At 39.6% G+C, this 27,859-nt stretch overlaps 1 protein-coding gene across 7 annotated transcripts in view; it reads right to left on the minus strand.

Annotated features, from left to right (window-relative positions):
- The window catches only part of rptor (regulatory associated protein of MTOR, complex 1), a 237,567-nt gene extending 212,059 nt beyond the window's left edge, over nt 1–25,508 (minus strand). For 3 of the 7 annotated variants that reach the window (XM_047365161.1, XM_047365158.1, XM_047365156.1), the window contains exons 1-3: nt 23,745–25,506; nt 18,233–18,407; nt 868–970 (exon numbers count right to left, since the gene is read on the minus strand). In XM_047365161.1, coding sequence (XP_047221117.1) covers nt 868–970; nt 18,233–18,400 — 271 coding nt within the window. In that variant the 5' untranslated portion in view covers nt 18,401–18,407; nt 23,745–25,506. Of the gene's footprint in view, nt 1–867; nt 971–18,232; nt 18,408–18,713; nt 18,941–23,744 lie in introns of those variants that run through there. The other 4 variants (XM_047365159.1, XM_047365154.1, XM_047365160.1 and 1 more) reach the window with 3 other exon arrangements.
- Nucleotides 25,509–27,859: the final 2,351 nt, after the last annotated feature.

A 27,859-nucleotide genomic window follows, 5' to 3' on the forward strand; every position in this document is an offset into this window, starting at 1 on the left:
TTTTTAAACCTGATAAATTATTTACTGATAAACAACCGCAGTAAAATGTTGTGTGTAGAGCATTAAACTCTTTAGATCTAGTTGGGTTGGGGTGGTAACCCAAACGATGACAGCCCCAACCACGCCACAGTGAAGAGCAGTGTGGTTTCTCCACAAAGCTGGGGCTCCTCGTGCAAGACCAATTAACAACTGATACAGTTGATGGTGATATTTGTTTTAGACATGCATCTTTATCAGGAACAGCAGCTACATGAAAGCCATGGAACAGTTTTGCAAGACCCAAGAAAGGGTAAGAAACTAAAAAGTAGCCCCATGAGCGAGTTTTGGTGCACCACTTTGGAGCGAGAGTGGGTTGAGGATATCATCTTAAATAAGATACACTGAACCACTGCCCACTCAGGTAAACCTATAGTTTCAGGTAAGCTTATAGTGTCAAAGCCTACTGATTGCTCTTGCCGTACAAGATCTAAAAACAAAGCTGGAGATCATTGCTGCCTTTATGCACTCCACTCAGAATTAGACATATCAGTGGTTAACTTAAAAAAATAATTAGTTCTCATCAAGAGAACAAAAATCCCAGACAGAAAATAAAGGGAAAAAAAGCTTTGATCCTTGTTTGAGAAGAGGTTCTTAGAAATAATTTAGTACTTTGCTTATCTTGTAGAATTAGTTCTTGTCATATAAGCTTATAAGGATAATCCTACAATTTCTAGTTTTTGTTTTTTTTTCAAACCTTTGCCTGTCTGGCAGCAAATAAATCCCAACAAAAATGCCTCGATTTTGAATTTTTATCTTCAGGTCACCTCAAGCTGTGTTTAAAAGTTGATTCGTCTCATTTTTAAGTTGGATAACAAAGGATTTACTCACCTATCCAACACTCTAGCCTGGCACAGGGGGATGTCTTGACCACATCAGGGGGGTCCACTCCCACATTGAGACACAACACCAGAGCAACGCTCACCGTCTTCATCTGTGGGAGACACACAAAGCATGTAATCCAATCCTAGATTACCAATTAAAAACTGGATACTATTATGAAGCATTAAACTATTCTGAACAGCCATGTCTGTAACTAGAAAGTCCTGCGATGGCGATATTGGACTCTGTCAAACTGGCGAAATATCAGATTTGCAGGGTAAATGCAAGTAAATAATCCTTGGAATATATTAGTCAATAATTATTGCACTCCAAACATTCCTTTGCTATATGAATATTGCACACATTGATATTGCAATGATGATATATTCGCATCTAGAATAATTTTGCCCCCAAAAACATTTTCACATTTCAGACTTCAATAGGTCTTAATATGTGTATTAACCTTCCGAGATACAAACCGAGCTGAACCCATAAAAATCAAAAAAGGAACGTGAAATTAGTGTATATTATTCTAAAATCTATATTAAATACCAACATGGAGGCAGAAAGTGAGAAAAGAGATAAACAGAAAAATGATTTGTGGCTTACGTTGCTAGTCCTGACACACACCATCAGCCCTGACAAGGTAGCTTAGGCTCCCCGAGGTGCAAATAAAATATTGAACAAGCAGTGAGCCATTACCACCTCAAACACTTTCCGTTGTGTCACGACAGACGTCAAGCTTTTTGACAGAGTGTGGATTCATCCTGTAGATCCTAATGAGGTCACCTACTCAAAGAGCTTAACTTGCACTTGCATGTATGAATGAATACTGCAGCTGTAAAGGTTATTAGGAACATTTTTAAAAAGGAAGAGTGAATATTTGTATCTGCAGTGCTCAACCATTCATGAGTAACATAAGTTTTCTCATTTGGGCCTGCCAATGCAGCCATGTTTTTGATTTTTCAGACAGATCCAAAGCTTGAAGGAAAATCCAGGTCCAATACTGATTGCATTCACTGATCAGATATCAGGGTAATGATTTAAAGTCCTGTCTATATTCTGTAGAATATTGTTCATATCAATTATAAATGTGGCCTGAATCGGTAAAGTTTACTGAGAGTTTATAAAGGTTTTATTAAAGTCCGTCTGGAAACAGACTGTTGCAATGTTTTCTGTTGGAACTTAGTACTCTTTCTGCTTTTCTTTCCAGAGATCTATGTGTTTAACTCCCTCTCAGCAGAACAAAGTTACTTACTGTTATATCCCTGTCAATAACAAAGTTTTTCTTTTCATAGAAGGTACTTCTTGATCATCGCTTCAGTATTTATACGTGCCTCTTTCTTGGACGGTGCCACATACAGAAGTATCGTTGCCATTAGATGCATGCAACCTCTTTATTTTTTGTTATCATACAAAGCACTTCTGTCTCAGTGCGTCTTCATTTACTTGCGTCTCAATCCTGGTTTGCACCACTCACAAAAAAAAAAAAAATACCCATGCATACTCTCTAGCTCAACACTTATGTGTTTAGCAGTGTTTCCCTCCTGGATGGCCCCAATGACGGAGTTATCACTGCCTTTAACTTTGTCCATTCTCTTTTTTACCTTTTATTAAAAGCAGAGCAAAATTAGAAAGCACCACTACTAGCTAATAACTTCAATATCACCTTGATGTGTAGGTCATGACACCTCGGCCAAGTGACCTTTTACTTGCAGTGTTACAAACACCATACAGTAGACGCCCTGATCATGTGATCCATATCTGCTGTGGGTTATTATGTGCAACCTTCTGGCTGAGTAGGGTTTGAAGGCCTGATTGTGAAAGTAATTAAGGCCCCCTGTGTCTTCCTACCAAATGAGTAAAAGGTCAGTGTGCTAGTTGGACTCAGCAGTCCCACGCTTGACATGCACATGCAGCCTTATACACAAGGGCGCACTACATTACGTCACTTCATTCGTTTAAGCTTGATTTGTTCACATCGTGGCCTTTTCTTCCCTGCATGGTGAATGTCAGGACCCATCCTCGTGAATGGAAAGATCCCCGAAGGTTTTTAAGTCAACAGCTGTGCTACACAACCTCAAGCAATGTACAAATCCCACTGAACTTGTATCTTACTACGTTAAGGTTTAGACCAATACTTTCACAATAAAGCTTGCTTGGCAGTTTTTAACATAAAAACCTGACAAAACATAGCTAAATGTAAAATGTTAAAGAAAATTTTAAATAAGAAAATATTTGGTTTTCATGATTGTCAAATATTTTGAGAAATATAGCTTCTTTGTTAAGAAAAGTCTTAGAAAGCATAAAAATGTTTGCCTAGTGGACGGTGGTTTGCGGGCCTTGCTTATCGCTTTAAGACCCATTTTAACTTTCAGCAATTTAAGGTGAAAATAAACCGGGAACGGTGCAGTGCGTGATTTACTGCATGGCAGTTCTTGCCATGCCGTAAATCACGCATATCATTGGGCATATCATGAAGAAGTGCACCAAACCACGACAGATCAATGGATGTCACCAAAGCATACTAGTAGCAGATACTCTTCATAACAGAGGCCAGAAAGTCAAAGGTCAGATGTCTCTCTCCACTGTAGGTTGTAATCAATACAAATACAGATATTTAAAATTTTCTTCTATCTCCAAGTTTAAACTCTCAGGAAAAAGGTGAGGTTCAACAAGAAAGAAAAACATGAGATTCGCCCTTTAAAATACACCATCCGAAAATGGCAGGACAGCTAGAAGAAAGATGATTCTAAAGCCTACAGGGAGGAAAGAGATGTTTCTGTCATCCCAGGTAAAATGTCAATGCAAACTGCTTAGAAATTTATAGTCATTTCCCTTTTTACCTTAATCTGGACCTGCAAATACTAGACAAAGCTGAGAACTCACTAAACATCACTCACATCCTGGAAGACACAGCGTCACAACAATGTTAATCACAATTACAAGCTACTGGCTCGCCACAGGAACATAGTTAAAATCCTATTAAAACACCTCTGACATGGTTACATTACTTGATTTATCCTGCATCTGACGCAGGTAGTTTACAAAACATTTTATACTTATTTGCACTTGAATAAAGCAAATAAATGTGGGATTTTTTACAATACAACGTGGATTTAAGTATGATAGCAAACAGATGTGTTCCACATTATTGTCATTGATTTATATCCTTTTTTTTTTGAGACACGCACACAGGAGCAAAACAAACAAGAGGGCCTTCATCAACCTTCATGGCTTATATTAATACAACAGTTTGTACCCTGAGAGAAGCTCTCAAATTTAAGTCTTTGGTGATTTAGTGGGGCTAGCATAAATATTGACTTGAATAGATAACAGATGTGAGTGTGAGATGTGAAATAATGAATAAAGGTAATCTCATCATTAAATCTTGTGTATTTGTAAGAATCAGGTCCACTGACAGGTTTGTTGTGTGTGTATTAGGCACGATACAGTCTTGTTTTTGAAATATATTGCAGCTCAATGATACATGGCATCCAGCACGTATATTTCCAAAATACAACCACCTTTTATGTTTGCTGGTTCTCCAAATCAGTGAAAGCTACAGGTCATATAATCAATGTAACGGTGTTAATGTGTGTCTACTTTATGCCGCTGACATCTTTGAAACATACCTCAAGATAAGAATGAAAAAGTTATTGAATGCACCTTTGGTTGTTGCTGATGCTTCTGGTTTTCTTCCTGCTTGTTCTTTAGATGTTTCATCTGCTTTAAAACCAGGTTGGACCAAATAGGCCAACTAAAAGCATCACTCCTGTTCTCTCGAGGCTGTTTGAGTCTACCTGACCCTCTTTTTTTCACTTCGTGCTCACATGTTATTTGGATGGAACTCGCATACTTTTTAGCTCCTCTATTATAATATAGCCTGCATTATAAGACATATGGGATACCCCAAGGCGCTGTTTCTCTTTTCCGGTATACATACACCCCATTGGACAGATCATTAATGCATTTCATAAGCTCCTATCACTTTTAAGCAGATGAGAACCAGCCGTATTACACCTTCGTGGATTCTTCAAACTCTCTGAATTACTAAAATAAATTGAAATCTGGTTAAAGACCAGCTCCTTTTAAATGAATCCTGAGAACACACCATGTCTGATCATTACCTTGCAGAGTATGGTTCCTCTAATCAGGCAACTGATTGGCTAAATTCTGCTGTCTAGCCAAACTTAAGGAATTGATGTGTTTTTGACCGATCAGTGTCTGTTGATGATGACTCAACACAACTCCTCCAAAACTCTTCTGTTTCAAAAATATTTCCAAGACACATTTTAATGGCCTTTTAAACCGTGTGGTGAAGCCACTCCTCCATTCCATATACTGAACATGACATCGCAGGAGGCTTCCAGTGTTGAGTCTGGTTTTAGCTCCGAGATGCCGCACAAATCCATGCTAAGCAGGCAAACATGCTTTGAGCATGTCTACAGACACAATCCTTCCTGTTTTTCATTGGACCAAACACTAACTAGGAAGGGACAAAGAGGCGCGTTGACATGGCGCCACATTAGCAGGAAAAAGGAATACTGCCAGATGCCCTGGTTAAAGGCTATGTCATATGGTAAATTTGTTTATAATCGCTTCATTCAATCTTATTATAATAAATGACAAAGGACAATAATCATTCTCACCCATTTCCTGTTAGGTCTGTAGTTGTGAACGACAAAGACAATCAAAATGGTGTAAACACATTAGCAAGTGTCAAAAAAAACCCTTTTGAAATAATAATATTAAAGTCTCAAACCATAAAGATTCTCTGCTAAACACCTACAAAACCAGTAATCTCTTCTCAAAAAATAACCAAAATTACAACAAAAGACCCAACATGCCAATCTTGAACACCAGCAGTTGGCTGCTCAGTCAGCTCAAACCTCACGGTTTTGTAGCACATACACCCAATCATGTGACTCGATAACAGCATTAACATCCCTTTATCGCTCTAGGTCTCTGTCAGTAAAACTCCTCGTAGTGTCCGGGCTGTAGCTCATTGTTTACTGTTTATCTAAAAGTCATGATGCCGCCTTGAGTACTACTGGGCTCACTCCATCCCGCTAATATCCTACCGAATATTTGTTCATAAAAAGAAAACAGTGCTTTAACTGTTTAACTAATTTCAAAACATTATTATTACACTAAACATAGAAAGAGGCGCATAGTGATGAGGTAACGCCTTTAAAGAAAACACCTTCCAATTAAGGGCTCATAATACAAGCTTAAAATCTTTTCACCAGACATCACAGGCTGAGTGAGCTACTAGAAAGAACTACATGTGACAGAAAATACTTATATCCAAGTGCATTTTTGTGCGTATACGCATGTCAGTCTCTGCTTCAGGTCTGTGCATTAAAATTGGATGCCAAGCTCTTCATGTTAATAACAACATGGGACTCCATGGGATTTCCCAACCTTTTCCCTCAGGGGCCTTTTCAGACTCCCATTCAGCCTGTTAATACAGCTCGCTGCCCCAATCAATGACTCCTGATTAATCCATTTATCGAGTCCGCAGTGAAGCAAGGTTATTAAACAGGTGGTGAACATCGATCCTCCCGAGTCTTTCTGTAGCTCACAACAAGCAGCAACAGGTCAAAAATTGTACTTCAGCTAAAAACCAAAACATTAAAAAACACCAAAAATAGAAAATTATTCAGTTCATGGATAATCTCAGGAGTGCGTTTTGGATCAAAAAGTTAAGCACCGCATCTCCAAAACTTCTGTAAAATCTATAAAACTTCTGTTAATTTTTTTGCAAGCCAAATACTGCGATGAAGAGTCCCCAGCATGGTCGGCCTGATCTGTGAAGCTTTATGGGTTTTTAACACAATAACGTAATATCATAGATCCATCTCCCACAAAGATGTCAGTATGTCTTTGATTTTCCACTATAGTAAGCTCTGGCCATGCAAAGCTGGTGCAAACCTAGCACCAGTTTGCCGAGTATGAAAATTGGGGTACAAATTGACCCGGAGCGCATCTCACCAATTACTGCAAAGACATAGAAGACCAAGGAATACTATGCTATGTGTTAAGAATGATAAAAGTCATGCAAACAATGCAATTTATGAAAAGCCAAAAATCACACTAATGTGTAAAAATCGAAAGGTTTCACTAGCATACATAATTTAAGGACCATCAAAGCCAGGATGAGAGCTGCAATCAGTATTCTGCTCAGGAACACTTCAGCAGGATGGGAACTTGCTTTGATCTGGAGCTCTCTCTGCTTAAATCCCAAACACTCATTGCTACAATGCAACACACAGGTATAAAAATCACTACAATCTAATTATTATCAGAAAACTGTGACTGGAAGTCCATATGCTGGCTAATGAACTGCATGAACCCGATTGAATTCAACTAATGGTACAGCACAGACCACCAGCCTCATTTCCACGTTATTACAATGGGCTAAGTATTGATGACTTATTGATTTAATTATTCTGAGGTTGAGACAACATGTGCGAAAGCAAGAGCAGAGAGAAGTGAGTAAGCTCTAAATGAGCTCCTGTTGCTCAGAGACATAAACAACTTGAAGATACAGAAGCTCAAAACAGGAAGAAAATATCAGCTAATGGTATCTTAGGCACCTTTAATTTGGTACTAATAAGTTTTCAATGGGCTCTACTTTGGCCAGTTCCACTGAACCAGGTTTTCAACCGTTTCCATTAGTGGCTTTTCATCCTCGGTACTGCTTTTCTGGGTACCTTTTCATCAGCAGACCCCATCAGGGCTGAGCCGGTCCGAAATGTGAACAGACTGCTGTCCACTGATTGGCCATGAGCGTGGTCAGCTGAATGTCAGCGGTGTGAGAAAGTGTTCGCCAAAGTTGCGGAGAGAATGACAAGCCATGGACTTTACTGCCACCACACCGCAAAAAAACTCAAGAGCGATGTGCGACCACAAACCAAAAGCAGTAGCGGCGGTTCAAAATCTCTGTTGGAGGACATTAAGTGCGATAGTGACTGCTTATTTTACTTGGCATGTCTGTACTTGAAACGTATCTCATGTTTGGTAGGCTCACACCAAACTATTAGACAATAAGGGTTAATAGTGGCACAGCGCACTGGCTTAGTGTAGAGTAGAGTGAGGGCCGAGCGGAAAAGAGGGATTAGAGGGCAAGTCCTCATCTGATATTTGGGATTAGTATATACAACTAATACATATTTAAAAACTAAACTTAAACAAGTACACAAAAGTGATTAAAGCCCCATGTTCAGGTTTGACATCTCAATAGCTTTGCAATGTAAAAGGGAAAAAACATGTTCAAACAATTTCTGTGCCTGATTTTTTTTTCTACAATGGTAGAATTATCAATAAACCTTTATTTTATCAGATAAAATGTTCCTCTGTTCATAAAACCTTCTTATTTACAAACATGACAAAATATGTAATTTAACTGCTCCTACAGCTTTAATTGGTCATAGGCCAGTATTAGAGCCTCACAGCATTATCACTTTAAGTAAAAAAGAAAATGCATGATGGCCTTCTTTCTGCCAGCTGACTGGCAGTTTGCAGCAACAGGTGGGGAAGGAATGGCGCTTAATTACTCTATGCATTAAACAGCCGGAGAAAACTCTGGTATCTCCCACACTGTCACATACATTGCAAACGATAAGATGGTAAATTTTTTGCAGCTTTTAAACCATACATTTTTAAAACCAGGACACCTTGATACCAGAAACTAGTCCATGCCCGGCTCCGACTAAGAATCAATCGCAATGAATTAACTCACGTAGTGTATAGTCTGCATAAGGGAGAACAATTAAAACTGAGCTTCAACGTGGAGCGTTTGAAAATCAATTTGGATGATTCTTCCTCTGTCTGTCCCAACTAATTTGTTTTCTAATGTCACCAATCTGTGTTTATGAGTGACTGGATTTCTGAACATTTCTGAATAACACACATTTATGTTTTTAATTTAGATTATTCATAGAGTTGCACCAATCAGGCTTTGAGTTTCTCATGATTGTCAACTTTCATCTGAGGTCTGACTGATTGGATTGAAAAATTTAGCCTTTAATGAAACAAACGCCGAACATCAAATAAAATAAGAAGAGCTGCAGGTTCTTTGATACGCGTAGTAGTTTTAGTTTCAATACAAAATAAAAAAAAATTGAGAAATATCCCCATTTAGTCTAGAGACCCTACATTTACTTGAAAATGACCAAATTTACCACAAAGTGTATCAAAGAAGATGTTTTTAATGACTTTAGAGGCCAAAAATGGGAGTTTTTAGTTAGCTGCCTTTATTGAACAGTGAAAAAAAAAAATCACAGACCACCTGATTTGTGGATCCCTATTTATGAACAAAAACCTAATGTGGCAAATGCTGAGATTGGTGAGATAGGCAAACTATCATGTTTACCCACTCAGGCCCCACATAGATAACGCTGTATTACTGCAAATGGGAAATTCTCAACAAAAAGTACCTAACTACATGTCAGAGCACAGCTTAAAATCTGTGAATACTCACAATTTTAAGCTGAATTTACTGATACAGGTGTGCATAATTAGCCTACTTTCTTCATCTTTCATTTTGCTTTCCGGGCTTTTTTAAGGTCATAGTTGTACAGGGTCAGATTTTCACTTATTTTAACTTCAATGCTTGGATCGGATTGTTTTTTGAAAGGAATCACATACTGTTATACTTATAAGCAGCCTAACTCGAATCAATACATAATTCAGGCCAAAAGAAACACCTCAAAAGATGAACGGGTATTGTGTCTACAAAAAAACTAAGCAAAGACACCATTCTACATTGGATCTTCAGGCACATTGTTGCAAAGAGCCTGTCAAAGAGACACTTTCATAGCAGTTCAGCGAAATGGGTGCAAAATCGGGTCCCTGTTTATGTTGCCTCTGGCCGTTCATAAATCCCTTCTCGGGCAGCCCAAGACAATCTGAGCTGTCATAAATAAAGCCAGCATTGCGGAGCCACAGGTTTGGTGCAGCACTGACATCAATGACTACGCATTAAAAAAGCGGTGATAAATGTGGTAACAAGTCCAAAACAACTCATTTGGTGGAGGTTAAACCAGTTAAACTGCTTCATTTTTCATTTTATGCATACAGATATTTTCATGTGTTTTGTTCTACAATGGGTGCAGCAAAGCTATATTTGTTGCTTAATTTGGTGCATTTAATGTTTAATTGCTCCGTTTATAATACCTTAGTTAACATATATATATAATATATATATATATATATATATATATATATATATACAGTATATTGCCCAGTAACTGAACTAATTGATCTAATGTGAAGAAATGCTCATATATACACGTGTATCTTTAAATATATGCATGTATGTATTGATATAGTGAGATCTAGTCCGTCTTAAGTGAATTATTTTGAAAATCTGGATGTTGTGCTTGTTCTGTTTCCTGGTGTTGACTCGGTCGTGCTCAGGCATCTGGCAAAAATAGATTCTGGTCGAATTACATGGCTGTACGCAGCACTTGTGCCCTGTCCTCTGATGAAAGCTGACTTTCTTCTCTTGTCTCTGCTGCGTCTCTCTCTGATAGTGACTGAAATATATCTAAAGAACCAATCAGATTCTTTGCTGCTGTTTTGTTGTCAGCGATTGTAGCAGCGGTCAGTTTAGGTGCAGGGTCCCCGTTGAAGTCATAAAGAGCGCAAAGGAGTGGTCTGGAAATGCCTTTTTAGTTAAATTTATGTTCATATATCTCAACAACTTCATTTCAGCGGCATGAATTTGCTTTTTGAAATATTTAATTAATGTTTACTCTGTAAATGTAATTGGATTTATCATAAAGATTCGATGTAACAGGCACTTTAAATTATCTTCAGATGGATCAGCCTTGATTGTTGACTGACCTTTCTGAACACACCATATTTAGGAGTTAAATTCTGCTGACAGCAAAAATCTGAAGTGTGAAACCTGCCACTGAGTGAAGTAGACTCAAAGTTTACTATTTTTAGTCTCAGTGAGGTGTTCAAAAATAAACCCAAGGGAAACACATACAGGTCCTTCTAAAAAAATTAGCATATTGTGATAAAGTTCATTATTTTCCATAATGTCATGATGAAAATTTAACATTCATATATTTTAGATTCATTGCACACTAACTGAAATATTTCAGGTCTTTTATTGTCTTAATACGGATGATTTTGGCATACAGCTCATGAAAACCCAAAATTCCTATCTCACAAAATTAGCATATTTCATCCGACCAATAAAAGAAAAGTGTTTTTAATACAAAAAACGTCAACCTTCAAATAATCATGTACAGTTATGCACTCAATACTTGGTCGGGAATCCTTTGGCAGAAATGACTGCTTCAATGCGGCGTGGCATGGAGGCAATCAGCCTGTGGCACTGCTGAGGTCTTATGGAGGCCCAGGATGCTTCGATAGCGGCCTTTAGCTCATCCAGAGTGTTGGGTCTTGAGTCTCTCAACGTTCTCTTCACAATATCCCACAGATTCTCTATGGGGTTCAGGTCAGGAGAGTTGGCAGGCCAATTGAGCACAGTGATACCATGGTGAGTAAACCATTTACCAGTGGTTTTGGCACTGTGAGCAGGTACCAGGTGGTGCTGAAAAATGAAATCTTCATCTCCATAAAGCTTTTCAGCAGATGGAAGCATGAAGTGCTCCAAAATCTCCTGATAGCTAGCTGCATTGACCCTGCCCTTGATAAAACACAGTGGACCAACACCAGCAGCTGACACGGCAACCCAGACCATCACTGACTGTGGGTACTTGACACTGGACTTCTGGCATTTAGGCATTTCCTTCTCCCCAGTCTTCCTCCAGACTCTGGCACCTTGATTTCCGAATGACATGCAGAATTTGCTTTCATCCGAAAAAAGTACCTTGGACCACTGAGCAACAGTCCAGTGCTGCTTCTCTGTAGCCCAGGTCAGGCGCTTCTGCCGCTGTTTCTGGTTCAAAAGTGGCTTGATCTGGGGAATGCGGCACCTGTAGCCCATTTCCTGCACACGCCTGTGCACGGTGGCTCTGGATGTTTCTATTCCAGACTCAGTCCACTGCTTCCGCAGGTCCCCCAAGGTCTGGAATCGGCCCTTCTCCACAATCTTCTTCAGGGTCCGGTCACCTCTTCTCGTTGTGCAGCGTTTTCTGCCACACTTTTTCCTTCCCACAGACTTCCCACTGAGGTGCCTTGATACAGCACTCTGGGAACAGCCTATTCGTTCAGAAATTTCTTTCTGTGTCTTACCCTCTTGCTTGAGGGTGTCAATAGTGGCCTTCTGGACAGCAGTCAGGTCGGCAGTCTTACCCATGATTGGGGTTTTGAGTGATGAACCAGGCTGGGAGTTTTAAAGGCCTCAGGAATCTTTTGCAGGTGTTTAGAGTTAACTCGTTGATTCAGATGATTAGGTTCATAGCTCGTTTAGAGACCCTTTTAATGATATGCTAATTTTGTGAGATAGGAATTTTGGGTTTTCATGAGCTGTATGCCAAAATCATCCATATTAAGACAATAAAAGACCTGAAATATTTCAGTTAATGTGCAATGAATCTAAAATATATGAATGTTAAATTTTCATCATGACATTATGGAAGATAATGAACTTTATCACAATATCCTAATTTTTTGAGAAGGACCTGTACAGGGGTTGGACAATGAAACTGAAACACCTGGTTTTAGACCACAATAATTTATTAGTATGGTGTAGGGCTTCCTTTTACGGCCAATACAGCATCAATTCGTCTTGGGAATGACATATACAAGTCCTGCACAGTGGTCAGAGTGATTTTAAGCCATTCTTCTTGCAGGATAGTGGCCAGGTCACTACGTGATACTGGTAGAGGAAAACGTTTCCTGACTCGCTCCTCCAAAACACCCCAAAATGGTTCAATAATATTTAGATCTGGTGACTGTGCAGGCCATGGGAGATGTTCAACTTCACTTTCATGTTCATCAAACCAATCTTTCACCAGTCGTGCTGTGTGTATTGGTGCATTGTCATCCTGATACACGGCACCGCCTTCAGGATACAATGTTTGAACCATTGGATGCACATGGTCCTCAAGAATGGTTCGGTAGTCCTTGGCATTGACGCGCCCATCTAGCACAAGTATTGGGCCAAGGGAATGACATGATATGGCAGCCCAAACCATCACTGATCCACCCCCATGCTTCACTCTGGGCATGCAACAGTCTGGGTGGTACGCTTCTTTGGGGCTTCTCCACACCGTAACTCTCCCGGATGTGGGGAAAACAGTAAAGGTGGACTCATCAGAGAACAATACATGTTTCACATTGTTCACAGCCCAAGATTTGCGCTCCTTGCACCATTGAAACCGACGTTTGGCATTGGCATGAGTGACCAAAGGTTTGGTTATAGCAGCCCGGCCGTGTATATTGACCCTGTGGAGCTCCCGACGGACAGTTCTGGTGGAAACAGGAGAGTTGAGGTGCACATTTAATTCTGCCGTGATTTGGTCAGCCGTGGTTTTATGTTTTTTGGATACAATCCGGGTTAGCACCCGAACATCCCTTTCAGACAGCTTCCTCTTGCGTCCACAGTTAATCCTGTTGGATGTGGTTCGTCCTTCTTGGTGGTATGCTGACATTACCCTGGATACCGTGGCTCTTGATACATCACAAAGACTTGCTGTCTTGGTCACAGATGCGCCAGCAAGACGTGCACCAACAATTTGTCTTTTGAACTCTGGTATGTCACCCATAATGTTGTGTGCATTTCAATATTTTGAGCAAACCTGTGCTCTTACCCTGCTAATTGAACCTTCACACTCTGCTCTTACTGGTGCAATGTGCAATCAATGAAGACTGGCTACAAGGCTGGTCCAATTTAGCCATGAAACCTCCCACACTAAAATGACAGGTGTTTCAGTTTCATTGTCCAATCCCTGTAGATGTAAAAAGCCATTTAAAAGGAAATTTTACCATATTGATACAGATAATTGTCTGCAGTTTATTCAGGCAGCAAGAGTAAGAGAGATTTTCAGCAGATAACAGGAAGGCTCAGCAAATTTTTTTTTTCCTTTTGAGCTTTACACCTCTGTTTTGGAATGTGATTAATTTGGAAATGTTTACGACCTTTTTGAAATCTCAGAGTCAGGGCAAAGGTCAACATTCACTAGGGAATACACACACAGACTGCTTTTTAGCAGTGGCCCCCATAAGATGCTAAAAACTGTTTGCTTATAGATCTTAAAGAGAAATCACAGATATTTTATAGGTGCATCTTGCTTTCAAATCTTGAGACGATCTGGTTGCACAAACAGTATGTCATCTTACATGACATCACTGAACTATGAAGCCAACCTACCCTTTCATAAAGTAACCATATCAGCTTTGTCTCTACCTCACTAGGTGACTCAGAGCCATAACAGTGGCGGATTGACTTTAACCTCCCCATGCATTTGTCTCAAACTGCTCAAAGAGGGTTTTGTGGAATAGGCTAACTGACAAAATTCAGTTCTTTGACTACATATGTGCCTATTGCAACACTGCTAAACATTGAAAAATAAATGATCTAAGCGCTGTTTTTAGTCGCCACTCTTGAAAGCAGCAACAAACTGTAGGCTGAAGCAGAAACACCACAGCACAGACCACTAGACTCCGCTGCAGGAGATCTTACAGAGAGCCATGTTGTCTTACATTGGTAACAATCTACTGCTGATTGGACTCATTGTGCTGAATTGAGATGAAAGCTTGTTTTGCAGCCATGTTTACTGTAACAAATGGACAGAAGAAAAGGAGATCTTTACTAGTTAACAGGATCAGTTCAAAATGTTGATTTCTTTCAGCAGAAAAACCTAAATCAGTTAAACCTAAATGATATACCAAATACAAGAAAACAACAATTCTGGCTTTGACACCTTCTGATATCCGCTTGACATTTTATCATTTAAGAACCCAGCTCTCAGCTGAAACTAAACCTGACCTTTGACTCTGTTGCACAACACTGACAATGTTCAGCTATCATAGCTGAAAACTCTTCTCGAGATTCCTTTTGCTGGTCCAGCAAACGTACACACAAGCACGCTTTAGTGCAAGAAGCTCACACACAAACAGCGGCGAATGCACAGATTAGTCTATCGCTTTTGGTTTTGCTTTCTTTCCTACCCCACCAGGGGATAAAGACAACACTGGCCAATGAGGCAAGTAATGGCAAAGCCTCTGAGTCGTCTTCTGTGTGGGTCTGAGAGACCTTTGATTTCCCACAGTGCAGAACATCAGTGAAAGCCCACTCATAAGCCTCCTGCTGCACGCTGCTCTCACCAGGCTTAACCTCTAGGTTTATCACTTCACTTGACATGGTAGCCTCTGCAGATAATAACCATCATTTCAAATCAGCCAAAGCATAAGCAGGCACTGCACATTCTCCTGAAAACCAGCTCCAAACTCTATAAAGCAGGGGCCCTTCAATAGGAGGTTCGACTGAATCGCAACAGCAACACAGACTCATTATTTAAGGTTTCTGTTATCAAGTGGAGAAAATATGCACTCTCAAAGCTATTCCGAATGTCTTTTTTTAACAAATCATCTTGAGCAACAGTTTTACATCAGTCTAACTGCATTTTCTTCTTAAATCAGAACCAAATCATTCTTGCATAAAAGCTTTTACGCACCCAGCTCAACATTTTTCCAGAAATGTGTTGACTTCTCACAGGTTAATAAATGCAGGCATGCGGCCTGAAGATGCCCTGAGCAATAAAAGAAAATGTTACACAGCAGATTTAGCATAACCTTCTGATAGAAAAGTCAATTTCTCTCTGCCTTTATTACCTCTTTTGAATCAATAGCAACCTCACATTTAATGATGTCTTCATTTCCCCGCAGCTAGACACTTTGGCATGCGCCATGCAGTTTAATTCAACTTGTGTCCTAATGGCAGCCGTGTGTTAAATTTTTATATCGGGTGAATTTCGACAGTAGGCGAAGAGTTTGCCGGGGTTATGTGGGACTAAGTGACACTTGCGATCATTATAACGGTAGCAACCCCATAGCAGAGAGGAAATTAAATAACCGAGTTAGCAGCTGAGCAGCGGATCAAACGACCATTCATGAATGAGGGTTTTGAGGTTCCACCTTTAAAACGTTGAATAAGTAGCCTCCAGCAGAATGACATGAATTAATGATTCAGTAACGAAGCAGAAGAAGACAGTGATTTTCCACAGCATCCTGGTGCAGAACAGATACCCGTTCAAAGCACAATGTGCAGCATCATTGGGTTTTATTGATCTCTCTGACTGACAGAAACTTTTCATTGGATTTGCAGCACGCTGGGCTCCAGCCTTTCTGGAGAAATGCACTCAAAGATAACCCCACCTCCCATGCAAGTCGTCAGTCGAACGGTATGGCTGTTATCTGCTGATCTTAGTTAAAAAGGTAAGGGCTTTTAGACTGAGACAGCATGATAACAGAGAACATGGCAATTAGTGATCCTCAGAGGTGCTGATAGGTGAACTTTGCTACTGCAGAATGGAGACCGATACCCCAGATTCAAGGGAAACATGTCCCAACATGTCCCAGTTTTACTTTGAGGTCGGTGCAACGCTTTAGGCACTGATTTTAATTATTTTAGCCATACAATTTTAAATTCTCAATGTTTTATTATATAGTGGTTCTGAAAAGCCCCCAAAAGTCACCCCCGATAAAATGCTGGGTTTCTAAGAAAAAGTTAAAACAGGAAAATTTAATTTAAAACTTTCCCCGCATACAATGTCACGTTTATCCTGAACAATTCAACTGAAAACAAACAAATGTTTTAAAAATATAAAACAAAAGCCACAATAACCTGGTGGCATACAGTAACTGTGCCCATATCTCAACCAATACTTTGGTAAAGCACCTTTTAATTGAATTTCAGCATTAAGTCCTTGGTAGGAGTCTACCAGAATCCTAAATATCGACATACCAACTTTTACCAACTCTTTCTTGCAAACATTCTCCAAATCTATCAGATTGTGAGGAAATCTACTGTCTAGAGCCCCTTTTGCAAGACTCCACAGATGTTCTGTCAGATTCTGTTCTGGTCTCAGGCTGTACCGTTCCAAAACATTATGGTGGATTTCGATGCCTTCTTACACAAAATGTATCCACCTTGACAAAAACCCCAGACCCATATAATGAAAATTAAGCAGAGAGCTAATGCTGACAGTAGCAGTGTTTCCCTGTGGATGTGGTCCTTTTTTGGTGATGCTTAGTGTTGTTGTACCAAACTTTTCTTTTGCAGTTCTGGTTTCAGAACTTCATGTTTGGTTTCATCAACATGTAACCCACTTTCCCACCAGTTTGTCTGGTCTTTTCAATAATTTTAATGCTGGGGACAAAAAACGATCTGTTGTCCAATTATCTCCAATTATTGATGCCTCTCATAATTATGTCTAGATTCATAGTATATAAATAGTGCTGTAGAATGTTTGGTACCTTTCTCCTGTCTGATCCGTTTTTACAGTAAGATCAGTCTGGTAATTTTCAGGCTCTGCACAAACTACAACTTCAGCTAGAATACGCAAATGTGGACAATTCAGGAACATCCAGCTAAGAGAGTTGAACTTTGTTTCAGGCTAACCAAATTAAACATTAATTAACACAAGAAAGCGGAATCCTGAAATCAAATCTAAAGGCGTTTCAACAAAGTATTAGTTCAAGCAATTAGACTGTTGCATTTTTTTTTATTTTGAATAAGATTTGGGTTTTTCTTTCAGTTGATCTGCATGGGATACAAATGTCACGTCGTGTGGAAAAAGTTTTGAAAATAATTCATTAAGGGGTCATTCATTCAAGTCCAGTCCTCAAGAGCTACTCTCCTGTAACATTTAAATGCATGCCTGCTCCGGCACATCTGAATCAAATGGCTGGATTCCCTCTCCAACATTCAATCAATCAGTTCTACAAAGGGCCGGTTCCGGCCCGTCCATTTGATTCAGCTGTGTTGGAGAGAAGGGAGGGGTCTAAAAGTTGCAGGATAGTGGCTCTTGAGGAATGGACCCCTGGTGTACAAGGTTGAGAGCCACCTTACCCAAATATGGTGAACAAAAGTCATAACAGTGAAGCTTCTTCATGAATATCTTCTAGTAAACTAGAAGCAATACAAAATGACTGGATGAAAGTTTTATTTGATTTTTAGGTTGAATGGCTGATGAAATTAGAATACGTAATTTGCATTTCAAAGATCAGCAAACTGGTTTTTCATTTTAGAAACGTCTGAAGTAGTAAATTATAATTATCTGTTAGCCAATTCCTCTATTTCTAAGTTGCTTTCTGAACATGAAAATGAACCCCTGTAAAGTGAAAACGCAGTTATCAGCAGGGCCTGGACTCTGACTGCGCTTCAAGACAGCCTTTCTGGCCCTGCTGGGGTAATGCAGACATAAACAAGCAAACCGTTTACCCTGTCTTTCATCCTCCAGCTCTGAGCCAATGCCTTGGAGCCCTCGATCTTCTCCAAGTGCCTTTTCTTCATGAAAGTCAAGGGAAGCTTCCAGTCATTCATGTCTGCCTCCTCTTCCTCAGTGAGGCCCACGGCCGGGGAATGAAGCAAGTCCGAGTCCATTTTCATCAGGGCCCTGGGGGGGGTTAAAAGCAACAAATGCGATGAGCTTCCGTTGTCTGCAGTGCATTGTTAAATATTTATATTTTTATTTACCAAACATGCATAAGAATCTCATTAAAAGCAACTCTAAATGCAGTCTCAGTGATTGGATCTGTATGCAGCCATCAAAGTGGGTAAAACACCTCATGATCAAAATAAACTGAATGCATGCCACCCCCAGGTCTAAACATGCCCGATCATATTCTCTGCTGCGACCTTTTCCCACTCCTCACCTAAAAACAATGTTGGTATTTCTCTAAATATTCATAATAAAACAGACCTAAATTAGTCAGCTTAATTTCTCTAAATGTTCAACAGAATCTGATTTCAGTTTCTGTTCTTCAGTCATCACATGGACGAGTTTCCTGTCATGAATTCCCCACAAAGCATGTGAGTGCTAAAAACAAGCCACCAGGCTAAAAGGACACTATTGCACAAAAACGCCAGGACTAAAATGCATTTACAGCCATGTCAACATGCATCTCTTTAAATGGGGCTCATAAATAATAAATCAGTAAAAACTGAAAGTCATCCCAGCAGGGACGAGTACAGGGGTTGGACAATTAAACACCTGTCATTTTAGTGTGGGAGGTTTCATGGCTAAATTGGACCAGCCTGGTAGCCAGTCTTCATTGATTGCACATTGCACCAGTAAGAGCAGAGTGTGAAGGTTCAATTAGCAGGGTAAGAGCACAGTTTTGCTCAAAATATTGAAATGCACACAACATTATGGGTGACATACCAGAGTTCAAAAGAGGGCAAATTATTGGTGCACGTCTTGCTGGCGCATCTGTGACCAAGACAGCAAGTCTTTGTGATGAATCAAGAGCCACGGTATCCAGGGTAATGTCAGCATACCACCAAGAAGGATGAACCACATCCAACAGGATTAACTGTGGACGCAAGAGGAAGCTGTCTGAAAGGGATGTTCGGGTGCTAACCCGGATTGTATCCAAAAAACATAAAACCACGGCTGCCCAAATCACGGCAGAATTAAATGTGCACCTCAACTCTCCTGTTTCCACCAGAACTGTCCGTCAGGAGCTCCACAGGGTCAATATACACGGCCGGGCTGCTATAGCCAAACCTTTGGTCACTCATGCCAATGGCAAACGTCGGTTTCAATGGTGCAAGGAGCGCAAATCTTGGGCTGTGGACAATGAGAAACATGTATTGTTCTCTGATCAGTCCACCTTTACTGTTTTCCCCACATCCGGGAGAGTTACCGTGTGGAGAAGCCCCAAAGAAGCGTACCACCCAGACTGTTGCATGCCCAGAGTGAAGCATGGGGGTGGATCAGTGATGGTTTGGGCTGCCATATCATAGAATCAGAATCAGAATCAGAATCAGAATCAGAAAAGCTTTATTGCCAAGTACGTTTTTGGACATACAAGGAATTTGTTTTGGCGTAGTCGGTGCATAGCATTCCCTTGGCCCAATACTTGTGCTAGATGGGCGCGTAACTGCCAAGAACTACCGAACCATTCTTGTGGACCATATGCATCCAATGGTTCAAACATTGTATTCTGCAGGCGGTGCCGTGTATCAGGATGACAATGCACCAATACACACAGCAAGACTGGTGAAAGATTGGTTTGATGAACATTAAAGTGAAGTTGAACATCTCCCATGGCCTGCACAGTCACCAGATCTAAATATTATTGAGCCACTTTGGGGTGTTTTGGAGGAGCGAGTCAGGAAACGTTTTCCTCCACCAGTATCACGTAGTGACCTGGCCACTATCCTGCAAGAAGAATGGCTTAAAATCCCTCTGACCACTGTGCAGGACTTGTATATGTTATTCCCAAAATGAATTGATGCTGTATTGGCCGCAAAAGGAGGCCCTACACCATACTAATAAATTATTGTGGTCTAAAACCAGGTGTTTCAGTTTCATTGTCCAACCCCTGTATCTTTCAAATAATGCTTTTTGGTGCCGTGCGCAGGAAAAACTGGTATTTAAAAGGTTGATATAAGGTTACTGATTGAATCTTGTTTACCGTCTGCCTTTTTTCTGAACCATTCCTTGACTTTATCATGGACAGAAAATGGAGGAATCAGTATTTAAAATAAACAGGGTTTTTTTAAACATCTTAAAAGCCTGTGGTCTTTTAAATTCATTAGAAAAAAAAACAAAAAAAACACTACAGAGGCCAGACCTCTCTACTGTATCTACTGGCAAAATCAGAACAAAAAGGTTAAAAAAAGTTAAAAAAAAGGTATTAACATCTGAAAAAACAATACAAAAAATTGAAACAAATTTAAACGTGAATAAAAAACATCAGATAAAAAAAACTAGTCACAAGGAATTTTCCATTAAATTGCTCACGTTCACATTTTTCCCCAACTTGCTTCAGAAAAGACTCCACGCTGTCGGCACACAACGTCATATTTTTACACTCACAAAAGTCATGATAATACTGAAGTCAGCTGTTGCCAGTGTCTGCTGAGTTTTGACTTTACTACCCTACACTGTTTACACGGTGATTATGAGTCGTGTATAAAAACTCCTGCTGCAATACAAACAAAAACAGACCTCAAACCCACATCTGGCTCATGACTCGACAAATTACACTTCTGTGAAAACCACTCTGCCAGACTTTTTAAAAGTATTTCTCAACCCATCAGACAGCCCATCCTATACTTCCTGGAAGAGTATTTTGGTGTTTTAAGCATGTCCGAAATGTTTTCTATTGACGCTGGCTACCGTGTTTTATTAATGATGCCACATGAATCATTCAGGCATGAAAGGACTCCTAAATTTGGGGAATGAATTCATGTTGAGCCAAGATGTGACAAACAACTTAGCAAAGAAACTGTTTTAAATACGTTGCATTTTGTTTATTCACATGCAATGCTGTCACAATTTGCCTCCATTGCTTTCCTTGAATACAAGAAATAGGGCACATATAAACAATAGAAATGGGTTGTTTCCATTAAAGAGTCAATGGCAGTTCAATCGGCAGTTCACTGGAATTGGCTGATTTTCATCCTGACCGGCACTCGACTAGACAGAAACTAAAATATCCAATTTTTTGCAAATCAGTGAAGGCATCATGTTTAAGCTGTTAGGCGACACTATCACCGAGTAGACTCAAATTTAGCTATTTTTAAGTGTCGGTTAGATGTTTAAAATACAGTTAGAGGATGTACAGAGAGGTATAGAGGCATTTAAATTTTTGTTTTTAGATATTTGTTTCGGCACTAGTGACCTTTTTATTTTTTTATTTTTTTTGACAGTAGGCAGACAGAAAAGAGCGGTCGAGAGAGGGGGAGACATTCGGCAAATGTCACCGGGTCCGGGACTCGAACCCGGGACGGCCACTTCGAGGACTGTAGCCTCCGTATATGGTCGCGCGCTTAACCCCTACACCATCAGCGCTGCGACCCAGGTATAGAGACATTTTAAAGAAAACTTTATGTTCTTCAAAATATGTCTGCTGTACATTCAGGCAGCAAGAGAGTGAGAGAGAGCAAGACAAGTGGCAGCTAATCTGCCAAGAGTCTTTCTATGCACACCAGTGAGCCTCTTTGCTGGATGAACATTTACAACAGTAAACTATTAGAATAGTACTCCGTTCACAGTCTGCTGTATAAAAATGGAGTTATGTGCCTCAAAGCAACCATACATAGAAACGCACAACGAAATATAACGAGTACTACATCGACCTTCCTAAACCATAATGTGAACTTCACTGAAGCCGCGGTAGATCATCTGGTTGGAGAATAAACGAAATAGTTTTTGCTCCCAACTTTTTCCAGCATAAAAAGTGCTTCGTCTATCACGGGATGTATCATACCCATCATGCATTCGCTTTGAACATCAATAGTTTTTAGTAGTTCTCTATGTATTCATAGTCTGTGGCATCAAAATGTGATCATGTGACTCCAATAAATCCCATGTCTATCAGACATGTTCTATCAGAGTTGTTCTTGGTTTGGTAATGGGTCATAATCGTTAGTATTTTATGAGTCAACTGGCCCAACAGAGATCACGAGCACAATAAGTGGAAACAGTGTAAAAAAGAATTGATCCTAAATTAAATTAAATTCAAAATGAGGTTAAGTATTGATAGGTTTCCTCCATGATTAATCAAAAAAACTTAACTACTGGAGCTGCACAATATACCAAACCGCAATCGTCTACACAATAATAATATGTGCAATATCACACTTAAGAACTGCAATTATTGCATTAAAAATTATGTCTTTGAACTTTGTTGTTTATGCTAGTAACTCATATTTATCAGTGTGACCAACAACAAAAAGCTCATTGAGATTGGGAGGCGGGGGCATTGTGATGATGAATAAAAAACAAATACTATTTTGGGAAATGTGGATTAATGTCCATGTCATGTTTTCCTAATGTCATTTATTACAAAGAGAAATTAAATGCTATGTGAGGGTTTAACTCGAAATGGTTTGTTAACAGATACAGAAAGGAAGTAGGGAGGTGCAAGACATGGATTCAAAATGGATGTACAAATTTAAAAAAGGAAGAATTGACCCCAGTGACCCCAAAAGGCAGCCAAAATCCCAAGAAGACAGTCCTTCAAGACAGTACAGTAATCAGCTTTTACTTTCCACTCCCAGAATATGGCAGAAGGAGGAAGTCCTTTCATGGTCAGGGCTCCCAGTTTGTGGAAAGCTCTTCTGCTAAATATTAAACAGACCTCTTCATTATCATCTTTTAAATCATTGGTTAAACCTTCTATTTTCTCTTGCTTTATTGTATTGTTTCATCTTGTCCTTTATTCAGTTATTCATATATTTTCAATTGATTTGGTCTGTTTCTTGTTGTATCATTTATGATTTTGTTTTTAAATGGACTTTTTGAATGTAAAGCACTTTGTAACAGTTGTTTAAAAAGGTGCAATACAAATAAAGTATTATTTAAAGTCATATTTCTGCACTGTTATCAGCAACTAAATAACTAAATCTGTTTCCTATTCTTTAACAAGCACATGAAACCTGAAGATGTGATGATGTTATTCCAGCTGTTGGAGGCTGAAATAGAGAGCTTGCTGTGGGAGGGGGTCACATTCACCAGTAATCATGGTGATCCGATGTATGTCCAGGTAAAACTTAGCCAGACAAAAGCTGCTGGCTGCATCCAGTTAGCTCCACTAGCCGGCTAACTCAACAGCTGCTCCGCACCACTGTTACTCAGACCACCGCGATCAATTGTCAAAATGCTATTTAAAACCCCTCGGTGTGGATCACGCAGCAACACGAGCAGAGAGATAAATGAGACCAAACAGATGTGCAGACATGGCGCTAAGTGGCGTTAGCGAAGCGTGCAGATGCAGACCTTGATGCGGCGGGATTATCAACCCGGGATGGGGAAGAAGCTCTCCGTCTCCGGACGATGACAGACACGGTGTCGCAGATGATCCTTGTAAGGAAACTGTAGGGCAGAGTCCAAAGCCGGTACAGGAGGTCGAACCCGTCAAAGGCGAGCTGGACGGGTGCGTGTTTGCAGGGGAACCTGCGGCTCCTCTCCCCGGGGCTCTGTGCTATGGGACAGGGCTGGAGACGAGGCCCATCTTCACACGGACAGTCTGCCACAGCCACGCGAAAAGATGGACACACTTATCGATGACGGGGGTCCCGCGGTGTCGTCCTGCAAACCAGCGACCGTGGAGGCTGATTCGGTTCGGAGGTTGTCGCGGAAACTACACGCAGACCCGAGGATATCTCCAGAGAGGCACTTCTTCAGCACTCCAACAAGGGCGCAGCCATGTTGGGTTAGACCCAGAATGCACCGAAGCTGTCGTAAAACGTCATCGTCGTTTCCTGTCACGCACCAAAACAAACACCATAATAGAAATACTAACCGATGGACCAACGGGAACTAGCGCTTAATTATCAAGTGGAAAAAAATGAATGGTCTAGAGTTTTCAGTTATTTGTTTTGGCAATTCAAAATCTGCAAAGTGTGACGTGCGTTTGTGGTCAGCCCCTTTTTACGCTGGTAGCTCTAAATAAAATCCAGTGCCATTACCTTCAGGACAAATACAACTATTCTGTGAAGGTCTCAGAGAGAGCATTAGTGAATAATCATGAAAACCAAGGAAGACACCAGACACCTCAGGGATAAAGATGTGAAGAAGTATAAAGCAAAGGTAGTTAAAGAAAAAGTATCACAAGACTAAAACTCTGATAATCGCAATTTAATCCATTATCTTAAAGTGGAAAGAGTAGGTCAACTGTGAACTAGGGCTGCACAGTATATTACAAATTTATCATTAAAGCAATATAACTATAACTTCTCAAAGAGAGGCCTCGAAGCATGGTGGTGGCAGCATCATGCTGTGGGGATGCTTTACTTCAGCAGGGGCAGGGAAGCTGGTCAGAGTTGATGGGAAGATGCTTGGAGCTAAATGCATAGCGGTCCTGGAAGAAAATCTGTTAGAGGCTACAAAAGACTTCCAACTGAGGCAGAGGAACACCTTTTACTGGCCAATGACCGAGTACTGCTAGTGGTTCTTAGGCTGCCTTCGGTGGAACTTGGACATTTTTACAGGGAAATCTTGTTTTGTTTACAAGCTAAATTTTGGAGTAAATAAGTTCCAAAAAACAAAGAGATTAACAATAACTGTTTATTTTACCAACTTAAAACTTTCAATATTTTACTTAAAACATGCAGTGCAAATGGACAAGAATGCTTTTTTGTTTCTTTCTTTTGTGGAAAAAAAAAAAAAAAAAGCAAAAAGACCAACTTCCCTTAGACCACTATTTTAAAAGGCTGTGACAGTATTTTTATAATAGGAAAGTTTAGTGTTTAGCAGGGTGATACTTATCATAAAATGTTTTAGAACTACTGGTTTTGAAGAATAATTATGCATTAGAATGGCCATGTCCAAATCAGTCGGTATGTCTTCTAGCCAAACCAATAGCTCCAAAACTAAATGGGGGGCATAAGATAACCAACTGGACCCTGATTTTAAGGAAACTTATAAGCCTAAACCTATAGGGTCTTGCCTATTATAAGAAGAGAAAAACTTAAGATTCATTTGTTCTGTATCTGGTTGAGGTGAGTTTTTTTACTGATTGGTTCTGTTGGGACCCACAGCCGTGGATACAACATGAAAGATGCGGTACAAACTTTTCTGTAACTTTCAAAATAAATTGCATTTAACCGACTTCCTGCAAATGAGGAAGGGGGGGGGGGGGGACAGCGGACTTCCCATGATGCAACTGGCCGTTTAAAGCCCCCACCTTTCCAATGGTCCGATCTCTTCTACGCAGGTCACACAGGGACCTGGACAGAGAGACCTGGCGCACTAATGTCTCTTTGCTGGCAAACAGACATAACTCTTCAACTGGATCCATGGGTGTCATAAGATCACATGATCATATGCACAAGTTAAGTACGAATGAATCACTGTATGTGTATCCGGTATTCATTCAAGAATGAGAATAATTAAGGTACAAGCATTGCCTAATTTTCGCTCTGAGGCCTGAAAGATTTAGGATGAAAAGATCTGAACGTTTGTCATTTTATGAAGTTTGGTTTTGTTTGTGTTGAACTCCGCTATATTGGTGCTAGCAGGCTATCTGCTCAGCAAGTGCTAAGTTTTTTATTCTGTGTTTATGTGTTTTTAAAGTTAAGACAAAGTTTACTTGAAGGTTGATTTTAAACACAGAAGATTGATCATAACGCGCCGTCCGCGCTTATGCATTTTAACCCTTTTATTGACGGTATTTTAAAGGTGTGTGTTTGATTCTGGTGCTAGGCTATCAGCTTCTTTTGTTAGCTTTAACTGCTAACAGGTAAGAACATGTGCTTGCTGCTAAAGAATATTTACCCAGAAAGGTTGTTAGTTTTCAATCCAGTAAATAATATTTTCCTAACATTATTTTCCTAAACTTAATAACTAAGTAAACACCACTAAGCCCCATTTCTCCAGAAAGATTTGGCTCTTTTCCAAAATATTTCCTTAAATATTTTACCGTTTCCTTAATAACATTTATTTTAATAAACAAAGGCAGCTAATGAGACACCGTTGAGAATTAGTCATCCAGAAGGTTGGTTTTATTCAGCAGATCATTATTTAAAACATTATTTTATTAAAATAATATTTTATCTGATCTTGCATTGTGAATGCTTGTCTAAAGGTATACTGATTATTGCCTAACTTGGTTCCAAGACTAACTTAACTTCATTTCCAGATTCTTCAAGATAATCCTTGGTTCTCAAACATAAACATTGCATGGTAATGTTGCATCACTCTTTCGGTCATGATTTTCAATCACCTTTAATCAACTTATTTATATTGTACATAGCCCATTAGTCTTTGTTATTCTTTAATTCTGCTTGGTAGTTTAGTTGGATTGTTTTAGCATAGTAAAGAGTTTGTTGATTGAAATATATTTGACTTTGAGTTGACTTATTTTTGTTAATAAATTCTTGTATTTTAAGAAATTGTGTGAATTCATTCCATGTGTGTGCAGAGTTTATGCTGTTCAATAATGTCAGAGCTTGGCTCACCCTTTTCTATTTTGTCCTAATACCATCGCCTTACATGGCTGGTATTCACAGGACAACCCTTAACAGACCGAAATATTATTTGATAACATATTAATATTAAATATTAAATAATATTTTCAGATTCATAGTTACAACATATATTATGACGTCCCTGGGTGGGCATTATCGTGATCAGCTTGCACTGTACATAAATGTGAATGAATACACCACAACTGCACATTATTGATGCATCGAGTGATAAGCTTAAAACCAGCTGTCACTGGTCACAATAGGACTCCAAACATCAGAGTTCTAACATCAGGTGTCACTGATTATATTTAAGAGAACATTATAACTCGTGACATTACTGGAGTTCACAATTTTAGACCTTCATCAAATTAATAACTCCAAAATCTCTGTGCTAGTAACAATTAACTCTGCTACATAAGCAAAATTTTAGATGTTCTTACTCAGTCTTGTTTCTTCTGTGTAAGCAATAACTTTAGACTTGGTTTAACTTCAGCTAACCTCACTGTCCAGACAGTTGCTGCACATCTGTATCCAGAGGCTGTGTTTTGTGTACGACCACAATTTGAAACTGAATTAATTTTGCAGTTAATTTTAATATCTGACCTAGGATTTGTGATGCATGTATCCATTCAGGAACTTTGGGTTTTTTTATGTTTTGAAAGAATAGGATTTATTGCCAGATTAAATCCCAAATTAAATCTAATCCACCCTGCCATAAAGGGGTGTGTGTCAAAAGCCAAATTGGAATTATTACACTTAGGAGGTGTAGCAATTTTTTTTTCTTTGCCATCAAGATTGTTGAAGATTGTCAGGATTGTTTTAGCATAATAAAGAGTTTGTTGATTGAAATATGTTTGACTTTGAGTTGACTTATTTTTGTTAATAAATTCTTGTATTTTAAGAAATTGTGTGAATTTATTCCAT

Source organism: Girardinichthys multiradiatus, chromosome 5, assembly GCF_021462225.1.
Source record: "Girardinichthys multiradiatus isolate DD_20200921_A chromosome 5, DD_fGirMul_XY1, whole genome shotgun sequence".
In the NCBI taxonomy this organism is placed as follows: domain Eukaryota; kingdom Metazoa; phylum Chordata; class Actinopteri; order Cyprinodontiformes; family Goodeidae; genus Girardinichthys; species Girardinichthys multiradiatus.